The 12,564-nt window shown below is 36.8% G+C and overlaps 1 protein-coding gene across 1 annotated transcript; it reads left to right on the forward strand.

Annotated features, from left to right (window-relative positions):
* The first annotated feature begins 1,454 nt into the window (after nucleotides 1-1,454).
* LOC112197293 (pleiotropic drug resistance protein 3) lies at nucleotides 1,455-12,550 on the forward strand. Its single transcript, XM_024337915.2, has 26 exons — nucleotides 1,455-1,463; nucleotides 2,049-2,108; nucleotides 5,092-5,465; nucleotides 5,550-5,673; nucleotides 5,805-5,890; nucleotides 6,219-6,303; nucleotides 6,391-6,550; nucleotides 6,642-6,718; nucleotides 6,799-6,852; nucleotides 6,962-7,052; nucleotides 7,130-7,431; nucleotides 7,532-7,813; nucleotides 7,907-8,220; nucleotides 8,322-8,482; nucleotides 8,557-8,660; nucleotides 8,755-8,908; nucleotides 8,998-9,135; nucleotides 9,216-9,289; nucleotides 9,386-9,718; nucleotides 9,832-10,122; nucleotides 10,219-10,302; nucleotides 10,384-10,517; nucleotides 10,637-10,864; nucleotides 10,956-11,127; nucleotides 11,537-11,791; nucleotides 11,892-12,550. The coding sequence occupies exons 1-26, from the start codon at nucleotides 1,455-1,457 to the stop codon at nucleotides 12,156-12,158; spliced, it is 4,413 nt and encodes a 1,470-aa protein (XP_024193683.2). The 3' UTR covers nucleotides 12,159-12,550.
* The last annotated feature ends 14 nt before the right edge of the window (nucleotides 12,551-12,564 follow it).

Consider the following 12,564-nt stretch of genomic DNA (forward strand, 5'->3'; position numbering starts at 1 on the left):
AAATGAAAGCAAAAAGATCCATAAGTTTGGAAGAGTACAACGCAGAAGATGAACTGAGGTTGAAGGAAAGGAAGAAGAAAACCAATCTGCCCGAACCTTTCTTTTATGTTGTTCATTGCCCAGCCATTCGTTGACATCTAATGCCTGAAGACGTCTTCTTTTGATTGAACTTCCTGATTTCATGTAGGCCAAAATCCCCCAATTCATGAAGACATTCAATTGTAATTGAACTCTTCTTTCTACTGACTTCAAGGAGCTTGTAAAAACTGGGCTCTTCTTAATTGCTAGGTACCCCTTCAATCCCCTTAATTAGAAGGCAATTGAATCTGAATGTCAGAAAAGCTTGAGCTGCGTTTTGCAAAGCAAAGGAGTGTCTTCAAATGAGTAGAGAAGAGGATAGGAAGCTGGTCACGTGAGAGGCTTATCTCTTCTCCAAAAATTAATTATACATATTAGTAATTGACCACACAAGTCAACGTATCCACCTCCAAGTCCAAGTGCAGCAATGGGCCTTTAATTGTCCAATTCCTTCATCCAAGTATCAGACCTAGCAAATCAGAAAAATGATATAATTAGAATAATTTAGGCCAACAAAAGACTCAATAGCCAAGCAATTATGAAGATATGACTGCATTTTTAACCACTTATCACTTCTCAACCCAAATTTGAATTTATTACTATTTTTTTGTCTTTTTATTGCCTCCTCATCGTTAATTCTTTATTCAATTCACAAAACTATTACCTTTGACTTCATCAAAATCTTTGCAATATTTTTTGTTAACACCGAAAGTAAAAATTTAAAACAAGAAGAAAAAAAAAATCAATCTCTTCTTCATTGATCATAATTGTAAATTTACTAATTTTTTTATATAGATTGAAATAGAGAACATTGAAATTCCTGATCAAAAAAAAAAAAAAAAACATTGAAATTGAAAGGAAAAAAATTAAAAAAATGGGAGTACATCAGATTATGATTTTATTAGGAAACTTTAATAAATTTTAATTTTTTTTATGAGTATAAATTAAGTGAGAGATTTTCGTTAAAAATATTTATTTTCTAATTAGATATGTCATATAAGGATATTCTTGGAAAGAGAAATGAGTTAAATAAGTAAATTTAATAATTGAAATTAAAATGTAGGGTGTAATGAGCAAGTAAGGTGAACAAAGAAAATAGTAGGGTGGCAATAGCCACACCCAAAAGTAATTAATGAGAAAGGTTCTCATGTTTTGTTGCATGTATGTCAAATTCTTGGAAAATTATCTTATGGTCTTGGACCATGATACAAGTGGTGGTTCGGGTTGATGTCATTGATCCATATGACTTGTATTTATTTATGATTCGTCTCTCAGAAAATTTAAGTGATATTATTGACCCGGACCACCACATGACTAGGGACGTAGCGACTCATAGGGCTACTTGGGCTGTAGCCCAAGGGAGAATTTGGCCCAAAATGCGTCAAGTATGCGTATAACCCAAATAAAATAAAATAAATACTAATGCTTCGAAGAGTGTTGGGTTGCTGCTGTCGGTCCCGAGACCGTAGTCTCCCCGTCCAGAACTGCAGTTCGGTTCCGCCTTCCACTCTTCCAGAGTTCCAACTTCCAGGCTCCAGCCACGGAGCCACCTCCAATCGCTGCGAGCCACAAAGCCACCTCCATTCGCTGCGAGCCACGGAGCCGGGAGCCACCTCCAATCTCAGAGTTTCAGTCCACCGAGCCACCTCCTACTCTCACTCTCCTTGTCTCCCCGTTCAAAACTTCAGATCAATTTTGATTCCACCTTCCAGAGTTCCAGGCTTCAGCCACCGAGCCACCTCCCCTTTCAGAGTTTCAGTCCGCCTGAGCAGCTAAGCTGCCTCCTCCGCCACCGTCCACAGAGCCACCTCCACTGCGGTCTGCATCTTTGGATTCTCTGCGACAGTGCAGCTCCTTGAATGCTCTTGAAGGCTTCAAATCTTCAATCCCTGATGCTCAGATTCTCAGGTAAACACAGTATACCCAATACCCATGCTGATGATGTTTGAATCGTGATGTTTGGTGTTTAGGGTGAGGTGACTGAGGTCGTAATTGGGAATGGGTTGATGAGATTCATTGATATTATGCAGGTTTGGCTATAGAGACATTAAAAAAAAAAATTGGGCTTCGCCCGAAAACTTTAGCCCACCCCATTGTCGAATCCTAGCTACGTCCCTACACATGACAATGTTACGTGGTAATCCAGAACCATAAAATAATTACTCCAAATTCTTACTCTGTTGTGGAACACCCACATATAATTAATAATTACTCAACTAAAAATAACAATAAAAGTATAATTCACGAGTACCCAAAAATTAAAAATAAAAATATAATTATGCTTCTCACAATATATCAGAGACCTTACTTGGTTGGAAATCATCAACATGTAATTAATAAGGATTTAGGGGGGGTTGACGGGTTGGATGGTTGATTCGTGAAAATACCCACCTTTATGTAAAACCCAAAAAGTATTAAAATATAGAGAGAAGAAAAAAACTCAAAGAAACAAAGTTAATGCTCAACTAGAATTACTCCATTCTCCTCCCCTACATTCACATTACTATTCTGGTCTCAATCATCCGGCCCCTAAGAATGTGGAACACGATGATTATTTTAGCATATGAACTAGCGCCACAATTGCGTGCTGATTTCAGTGGGATGGCCCCATAAGATGATATCAGCACATAGAAAATCGGAATTGTACAACTCAATAATACATTTGATGTTTCCTTCTTTTTCTCAAGGAAAAGGTCCTTTGGACTTGGGACTGAGACTCATGCTTTTATCTTCTTTTCTCTTTTGCAGTGGCGGATTTAAGATATGAAAATGGGGTGAATTACATATTCATGTGTCTCTTTAGCGAAGTTTAAAATTTTTTTTTAGTACAATTATACACAAGTGTGGGAATGCAGGAGCAAGAAGATAAGAACATGAGAGTTCAAGTGTTCAACGATTGAATTTAGTCTGAAATTTAGGCATTTTTTAGGAGAAGCAGAAGACAAAGAATTAGAGTTTGAGATGGACAGAGAGAATGAGAGAACCAGAGAGGAGTTTGACTTCGATAATTCGAGAGTTTGGGTGGGCTTCGTCCAACGAACATACATACAAACAAAAAATATATTATATATATATAGGTTTTTTTTTTTTAACCCAAAAGTCTGGGGAGGGCTTGAGTCCTCCCACCCCTATACCTAGATCCGCCATTGCTCTTTCGTTTGTATTATTTCCTTTTGGAATATCCTATTATACTCCCCATCTTATATAAAATGATCTCCACCATAAATCAAGGAGATAAATTTGAAAAGGGTGCGGCTATTGCCACCCTACAATTTTCTTTATTTACCTACTTACTCATTACACCCTATATTTTAATTTCAATTATTAAATTTACTTATCTAACCCATTTTTCTTTCCAGAAATATCCTTATAAGATATATTCAATTAAAAAAGATTTTTTAAAACTTAAATTTCTCATTTAATTTATACCAATAAAAAACTAAAATATATTAAAGTTTTCTAATGAAATCATAATTAGATTTACTTCCATTTTTTTTCTTTCAATTTCAATGTTCGTCTATTTCAATTTATATCAAATATTAGTAAGTTAATAATTATGAGCAATGAAGAAGAGATTGATTTTTCTTTTGTATTTTAAAATTTTCACTTTCGGTGTTCACAAAGGTATTGCAAAGATTTTGATGAAGTTCACACTAATGAGAAGGCAACAAAAAGACGAAAAATAGTAAAAAATTCACATTTGAGTGGAGAAAAATGAAGATTAATTTATCCAATGAGAAATTAAGTAGTATGTATATTTAATTAATTGGTTATGTATTGATTTTTTTTCTTACATATTTGAATTTTAGAAAATTAGTGTATTTATTAGTCAATTTGCACTTGGGTAATATAATCTTTTAGTAATTTAAATGATTGTAGAGTGAACTACGAAAATGGTAGAGTGTCAATAGCCGCACCTATTTGAAAATAATAATGTTAGGTGAACCACGTAATTTAATGAAATTCTGTGATATGTTAGTCTTTCTGATACATCAGCTGTTACATAAAATGAGATGTATGCGACACCCAAAAAAGTGTTTCACATAACATTACTCATTTGAAAATGTCAAAAATAAACCAGCAGGTCTCTGTCAAATGAAATAAGCAAACCATCACAGAGAATCTCTAAGTTGACGCGAACATCCATGACCAATTTCTCATAAACCTGTATCCACCTTGATTACTTCTCAGAATGCTTTAAAAACCAGGTTTCTTCCATTGCTGGAGAAACCCACTAGTATGTGAACACTTGTTAATTAAGGGTTCACTGAATTCAGACCTTGTTCATTGCTTTTACACCAAATGCCAAAAGCGATGATAGACTTAACAATGACCTTGTCACCTCCCCCCACCCAGTAGGGAACATGATCTTTCTCTGGTTAGGAAAAGGTAAGTTTTTTATCACAAGAAAAGCGATTCAGGGATATCCATGCTTTTCACAAATTTTTTTATCTCTTTTGGTATTTGGCAATTTACTTAATGGCCCTTTACTTAATTGCATCATTAGTGACTTGGTGTATATTTTTTAATCTTTCACAATTTTACTTTATATCTACTGTTGAAACATAAGCTTGAACGACTTCAACTTTTGAATACTGATTAGGTAACATATATCAAAACCTCTTATATGAGGTTATGAGCCCAGATCTTGATATCGAGTATAATTGATGATATTTTACTTCAAAAAAATTTAAAATATTGATATGCAACTGACAAATATCTACAAAAATAATGAAGTACAACTTTCTTTACCTCCCAAGTCCGTGCGTAACTAACAGAGAATTGTTATGTGATGTTCCCAAAAACGGTAGCTATTCCTTGTAAGAGTTATACTATTTCAACTAATTCCTTTGATCCTCTTAAAAAAAGAAAAGAAAAAAAAAAAACTAATTCACATTACACCATTAAAGTGCTCTACCAAACTTTGGAAATATCCATGTGAAGGTGCTTGTCAACTTCCGAGTCCTTCTTCTGTTTTGGGACCTATATATACAAGTCAAGCATTATAGTTAGTTTAACAGCAGGAGTGCTTGGAGCACAGACCATAATTCCATTCTAATGGAGCTAACACAAGTTAAGAGAGACGTCCACTCATCGTTTCGACACCAAGCTTCGAGCTACTCAATCAAAGAGGAGGATGAGGAAACTCAGCTGCAGTGGGCTGCCATTGAGAGATTGCCTACATCCAGAAGGCTGAGGACCTCACTTTTCGACCTCGGTGATAGCGAAAATGGAAAAACCAGTGGCAAAGAGTGTGCAGGGAAGAAGGTGGTTGATGTTACCAAGTTGGGAGCAGATGAGAGGCATCTTTTCATTGAGAAGATCATAAAGCACATTGAGCATGATAATCTGAGGCTGCTACAAAAAATGAGAGAAAGGATAGACAGGTAACTACAAACTATTTCTTTAAATTCACATCAAGGCTTGTATAGATTAATTTTTGAGTACCGAAAGGTTTTAATTTCTTGTAGAGTGAATGTGAAATTGCCAACTGTGGAGGTGAGGTACAAGAGTTTGTGTGTGGAAGCCGAGTGTGAAGTAGTACAAGGAAAGCCGCTCCCGACGCTGTGGAACTCCCTTCTAAGCTTGTTATCAGTAAGCATCCCTTGACTTCAGTCTAATACATGGATGTCTTGATCTTGTTCAGCTTCAAAAATTCATCACAGAACCCTTTCAGCTAATACTTTGCCCCGAGTGCTTGACATTTTTCCAATAATTCAATGAAGGTTTTTCGAAAGGTAATGTGGTGCAAGTCTCAAGATGCAAAGATTAGCGTTCTCACAGATGTCAGTGGCGTCATCAAACCTTCAAGGTACCTACTTATGTATGCATGCTTAATATAGTAGTTCTCTTGTATAGAGGTTTTTTCTTTGAGTAATTATAGTGACATATATCAAATTCAGGACAAACAGTTAAAACAACAGACAGACTAAGGTAGCTTAACTTTAGGAAGAGTACACACATCTTTGTAAAGCAGAACAAGACAGACTAATTAACCAGCAATTGATTTTGATTGAACCAAGTCGACTAATTTCTGCAAATAAGGATGTATTAAATTCAATTAACATATAACAAGTAGCTGACGCCAAATTTCCAGTAACAGACAAATTTTTACTCATAAAATATGGACTTAAATGCAGGCTTACTCTCCTTCTTGGTCCCCCGGGGTGTGGTAAAACCACCTTCTTATTGGCACTTGCCGGAAAACTGGATAAATCCCTGAAGGTGAGTATTTGAAAACATACATGTTCAACAGCAATAAAATGAAGGTTGACAAATGTCATAAAATATGAAGACTTTTGTTTGCCTCAGGTTGCAGGGGAGATTTCATACAATGGTTACAAGCTAGATGAGTTTGTTCCTCAAAAAACGTCAGCGTACATAAGCCAACACGACCTTCACGTACCTGAGATGACTGTAAGAGAAACAATCGAGTTTTCAGCCCGCTGTCAAGGTGTTGGAAGCAGAGCTGGTACATTCCTCATCTCCTTTGAATTTTTTTCGGGTTAGTTCTTCATTTCCATCATCGACATGTGAAGTCAGAGCTTGATTTGGTCGTGCAGATATAATGCTAGAGGTTAGCAGGAGAGAAAAGGAAGCAGGAATTGTTCCTGATCCAGATATTGACACCTACATGAAGGTAACCATAAAATTGAACAGCATTGCCTTTGATAAATTTATAATAATGCTGTTAGAGATTAACATATGCAATTCTGGCAGGCAATCTCAGTTGAAGGACAAAAGAAAAACCTCCAAACTGACTATGTTTTGAAGGTAAATTTTTCTACTAGATATTGATTTAGTGTTGGACATGAAGCGAGATGATGTTTCATATACTACCCAATTTGTTGTGTGAATTAATTAGAATATTGCGTTCTCTTAGATGCTAGGACTAGATATCTGCAGTGACACAATGGTTGGTGATGCATTACAAAGAGGTATTTCGGGTGGCCAAAAGAAAAGGCTGACAACAGGTACTAAAAAATGAATGAATGTCATTACTTCCCAAGTAGAAATATTAATTTGAAACACTCTTCTCTTCAATTTTCAGGAGAGATGATTGTCGGTCCCACAAAAGCACTATTTATGGATGAAATATCAACTGGATTAGACAGCTCTACGACTTTTCAGATAGTCACATATCTGCAGCAGTTGGTGCACATAACAGATACAACTGCATTGGTGTCACTTCTACAACCAGCACCTGAGACATTCGATTTATTTGATGATGTGATACTAATGGCAGAGGGGAAGATAGTTTACCATGGTCCTCGGAGTCATGCACTTCAGTTTTTCGAAGATTGTGGTTTTAAGTGCCCACCAAGAAAGGGTGCTGCAGATTATCTTCAGGAGGTGCGAGAACAGAACATGCTTTATTTTCTCTTTCTAGTCAATACTTCATGCCTAACGAAAACAATGAAAAATATTCATTCCTACCATTTACATTTTACAGGTAATCTCAAAGAAGGATCAAGCACAATACTGGAAGCATGATAACATTCCCTATGATTATGTTTCTGTGGACAAATTCTCTCAGCTTTTCAGAGCAAGTTACTTGGGAAAGAAGTTAATTGATGAGCTCTCAAAACCATATGAGAAATCACCGGGCCAGGATAAGGCTTTATCATTTAGCATCTACTCTGTCAGAAAATGGGAATTGTTCAAAGCTTGCATGGGTAGAGAGCTGCTTCTTATGAAACGAAATTCCTTTGTTTATGTATTCAAAACAGCGCAGGTTTGTTATTTAATGATGTCAGCAGTTAGGGAAGTGCTTCTGGAGTTCCTGAATTCTAACTACTCACATGTTTTTGCTCTCATTTTTTGACAGCTTGTCATCACTGCACTTTTGACAACGACAGTATTCATACGTACTCAGATGGATGTGGATTTGACAAGTGCAAATTATTTTATGGGTGCATTGTTCTATACACTTGTGAGACTTATGACCAATGGAGTTGCAGAACTGTCCTTGACTATCACTAGACTACCAGTGGTTGATAAGCAAAGAGCCTTCTATCTTTATCCAGCATGGTCCTATTCAATTCCAGCCTCTCTCCTGAAGATTCCATTTTCACTGAGTGATGCGGTGTTGTGGACAGCAATAACTTACTATGGTGTTGGTTATAGCCCTGAAATAAAAAGGTAAGAGCACTCCATAGTGACAATAGAACAGTAATTTCTAGATCAAATGGTTTTCAGGTTCTTCTGCCAGCTAAACACTAATTTCACCAAATGGTTTTTAGGTTCTTCTGCCAGCTCCTTGTGCTGTTTGCTCTGCATCTTGCATCAACATCCATGTGTCGTTTGATTGCAGTAATTTTCCGATCCATGGTTGTTGCAACAACTATTGGTACTTTAATCTTGGTACTAATGTTTGTATTTGGAGGCTTCATTTTGCCACCACGTAAGTGCATTTCTTTCCTTTGATTATATTCGATAACAACAACTCAAACACTACTAAAAGGCTGGCTTTTTCAGCCTCATTACCTGTTTGGTTGAAGTGGGGATTCTGGTGTTCTCCTATGACTTATGGGGAAATAGCTGCAAGTCTGAATGAATTCCGTGCTCCTCGATGGCAAAAGGTAAAACTGAATCACGAATTTAAGATGATATAGTTAGTCACTTTTCAAGTCGGATAATGGATGTTAACAGCTAAAGTTCATTCTTCTTTTTTAGGTTTCGAAAGGAAACACAACCTTGGGGAATGAAATTCTAACCAGTCATGGTTTGAACTTTGGTAGCTACTTCTACTGGATATCAGTAGGGGCTTTATTCGGGTTCACAGCTATTTTCGATCTTGGATTTGTTTTAGCCTTAACTTACTTAAAATGTAAGTTCATTTGAATTTACAGATGACATATTTTTTACTATGTTATGATACACTTTGTTAGTTTACCTCTGAGCTCTACCTAAATACAGCTCCAAAGATGTCTCGTGCTATTATTTCGAAAAAAAGATTATCTCAACTCAAAGGACAAGATTCTTGGAACAAGACCGGTGCAAAGTCAGCTAATGTATCAACTCCAGCTGATTTTTCCCAAACCATGGAAGAAACAGGTAAGTTTTTTGAGATTAAACTGACACTGAAAAGTTATGTAATCTGAAACTTCATTTCTTATATTTAACACACCAAACAGGGAAGATGGTTCTGCCATTTGAGCCGCTGACAATCTCATTTAAGGATGTGCAGTACAGTGTTGACATCCCACCGGTAATCAAATCATAGTTAATTATATTCACATATTAATGATTATTGATTGGTTTCATTGTGGAAAATAATTATTTTAACTTTATGCCTTCTGCAAAGGAAATGAAAAGGCACAGTTTCGATCAGAAAAAACATCAGCTGCTTAAAGATATTACAGGAGCATTTAGGCCGGGAGTTCTTACAGCATTGATGGGAGTCAGTGGGGCTGGGAAAACAACTCTCATGGATGTTCTTTCGGGAAGGAAAACTGGAGGCACTATTGAAGGAGATATAAGAATAGGAGGCTATCCCAAAGTCCAGAAGACATTCGCTAGAATATCAGGTTACTGTGAACAATTTGATATACATTCTCCATACATCACAGTAGGAGAGTCGGTTATGTTTTCAGCTTGGTTGAGGTTGCCACCCGAAATTGATCAAGACACAAAAGCTGTAAGATATGGTCTCAACTAACCAACAATAGTATCATTGTGAGTTTCCTTCAATGCATAAATAAAAGGATTTTTCTTTCATGATAAGAGTTTACTTTGATTGTAATCATGCAGAAATTTGTAGAAGAAGTTATTGAAACAATTGAATTGGAGGATATAAGAGATTCTTTAGTTGGCATTCCTGGCCAAAGTGGCCTATCAACCGAACAGCGCAAAAGGCTAACAATTGCAGTTGAGCTTGTTTCCAATCCATCAATAATATTTATGGATGAACCTACATCAGGACTAGATGCCAGAGCAGCGGCAATTGTCATGCGTGCAGTGAAGAATGTAGTTGCCACAGGAAGAACAACTATTTGCACAATCCACCAACCTAGCATTGATATCTTTGAGGCTTTTGATGAGGTACTAGTACAGTATAAGGACTTCCTTCTGTTTAAAATGGTAAGTTGAAATGATGAAAAAGCCTGTCACTAAGGAAGACACATTGATCTCTTGCAGTTAATTCTGATGAAAACGGGAGGGCAAATTATCTATTCTGGAAGTCTGGGCCATCATTCGAGTAATCTCATTGAATATTTTGAGGTATGTTTATAATTCTAGCACTGCACTCATTAAATACTCTCTGGATCCTTTAATTCATATGTAATACTTTTTTCTGGACAGGGTATTCCTGGTGTACCAAAGATCAAAGATAACTATAACCCCGCAACATGGATGTTAGAAGTTACTTCCTCTTCAGTAGAAGCAGAACTCGGTTTAGATTTTGCGAACATTTATAAAGAATCTACTCTGTATAAGTAAGTATCCAAGCATACATAACAAAGGCCAATTTCTGTTAAGAAACTACACATGATCATTATGTATCTAATTTAGGAGTTTAATTTATTTGACATTGAAATTGTGTTTCTACTTGTAGAGACAGAGTTGAATTGGTGAGACAGATAAGTAAACCAAAGCCAGGTTCAAGAGCTTTGCAATTTTCCACCCAATTTCCACAAAATAGCTGGGTGCAGTTTAGGGCATGCTTATGGAAACAACACTTATCCTACTGGAGAAGTCCTGAATACAATCTAGCACGTTTCATGTTCATGACTGTTGCCTCAGTGTTGTTTGGTGCAATCTTCTGGCAAAAGGGGAAGGAAATGTAAGACCTTTTCTCCTCCAAAACCATTCATATAATTCTCTAATATAAATCAAAGTTCTAAATCCTATAATCTTTTTCCTTCTTCCTGAAGAAATAATGAGCAGGATTTGCTGACTATACTTGGGTCCATGTACATTGCTGTAATATTCCTGGGAATAAACAATTGTTCAACAGTTCTTCCTTATGTGGCAACTGAGCGCACCGTTTTGTACCGCGAAAAATTTGCTGGGATGTACTCATCAAAGGCTTATTCCTTTGCACAGGTTTGGTAATCTTGTCCATTACTCCATACCGTTGAGAATATACACATCCCACATGGGAAAAATGGGATCTTACCTATGGGTTTATAAAGGTTTGGGCCACTCCATCCATTGCCAATTGGTTTTGGATGTGAACCTCAGATTACTTTATCATGTTATCAGAGCGGGTTACCTACGTGTGCATGTCTCATGGCCACACGGGTTCCACATCATCTAAAGTTGTCCACGTGTATGGCTTGAAAATTCGCCACACGTGTAGAGAATATACACATCCTACATGGGAAAAAAAGGACATTGTCTATGGGTTTATAAGGGTTTGGGCCATTCCATCCATTGCCAATTGGTTTTGGATCACATACATTGTCATTAGTATTTTGGTAATTGTAACTATATATGTTGACCAATGTTGTAGGTGGCCATGGAAATACCTTATACAATGTTGCAAGCAATTTTATATGTGGTCATTACATATCCTACGATAGGCTACTATTGGACTGCTTCCAAGGTTTTTTGGTACTTCTATGCAACCTTCTGTACATTTCTATACTTTGTATACCTTGGGATGTTGTTAGTTTCTTTGAGCTCAGACATGGAAGTAGCTTCGATATTGGCCACTGCAATCTACACCATATTGAATCTTTTCTCCGGCTTCCTCATGCCTGGACCGGTATATATGATTCTAACTCTCCTTTGTTTGAAAGGATGATTCCAACACTCTTCTTAACTGAACAACTAACACTATTTTTCTGGGAATATGTTATGTGCAGAAAATTCCGAAGTGGTGGATTTGGTGCTACTGGATCTGTCCTACATCATGGTCACTAAATGGCCTCCTGACTTCACAATATGGAGACATGGACAAAGAGATATTAATTTTTGGAGAGCATAAAACAGTTGCTTCCTTCGTACAAGATTATTATGGTTTTCATCATGATCTTTTACCCCTTGTGGCTATTGCTCTGATTACCTTCCCAATTGCTTTTGCTTTTCTCTTTGCCTATTTTATAGGGAGATTAAATTTCCAAAGGCGATAGAAACAATATTGGTCAGGGTCTCAGATAAATTTTCATATGCAGTCTCTCCTTCATAGTCTTTGTTCATCCTTATTTTTTATCTAGTCTTAGCCGTTCATGTTTTTATGAATACATATATTTGTTGTCCCTAGACATTCTTGAACTTGGACTTTGTTCTATTTGTTGAGGTCCCATTACAACTTACAAGAGCTCCCTAGTTGGAGATCTGATGCAGAAACCTACAGGGAATTTATGAGTGCCGCATAATAATGTATATCACGGGCCTCTCCATCCATAGCCATTTGGTTTTGGATACAATGAATTTTTGTGGGAGTTTGTTGCATACTCTCCAGATCACCAATATTAGTTCACGAGCTAGGCCTGATGTATGGTTTTGAATATGCTAGGCAAAGCCATGCAGCCTTAT

The sequence above is a fragment of the Rosa chinensis genome, chromosome 4 (assembly GCF_002994745.2).
Source record: "Rosa chinensis cultivar Old Blush chromosome 4, RchiOBHm-V2, whole genome shotgun sequence".
NCBI classification, from domain to species: domain Eukaryota; kingdom Viridiplantae; phylum Streptophyta; class Magnoliopsida; order Rosales; family Rosaceae; genus Rosa; species Rosa chinensis.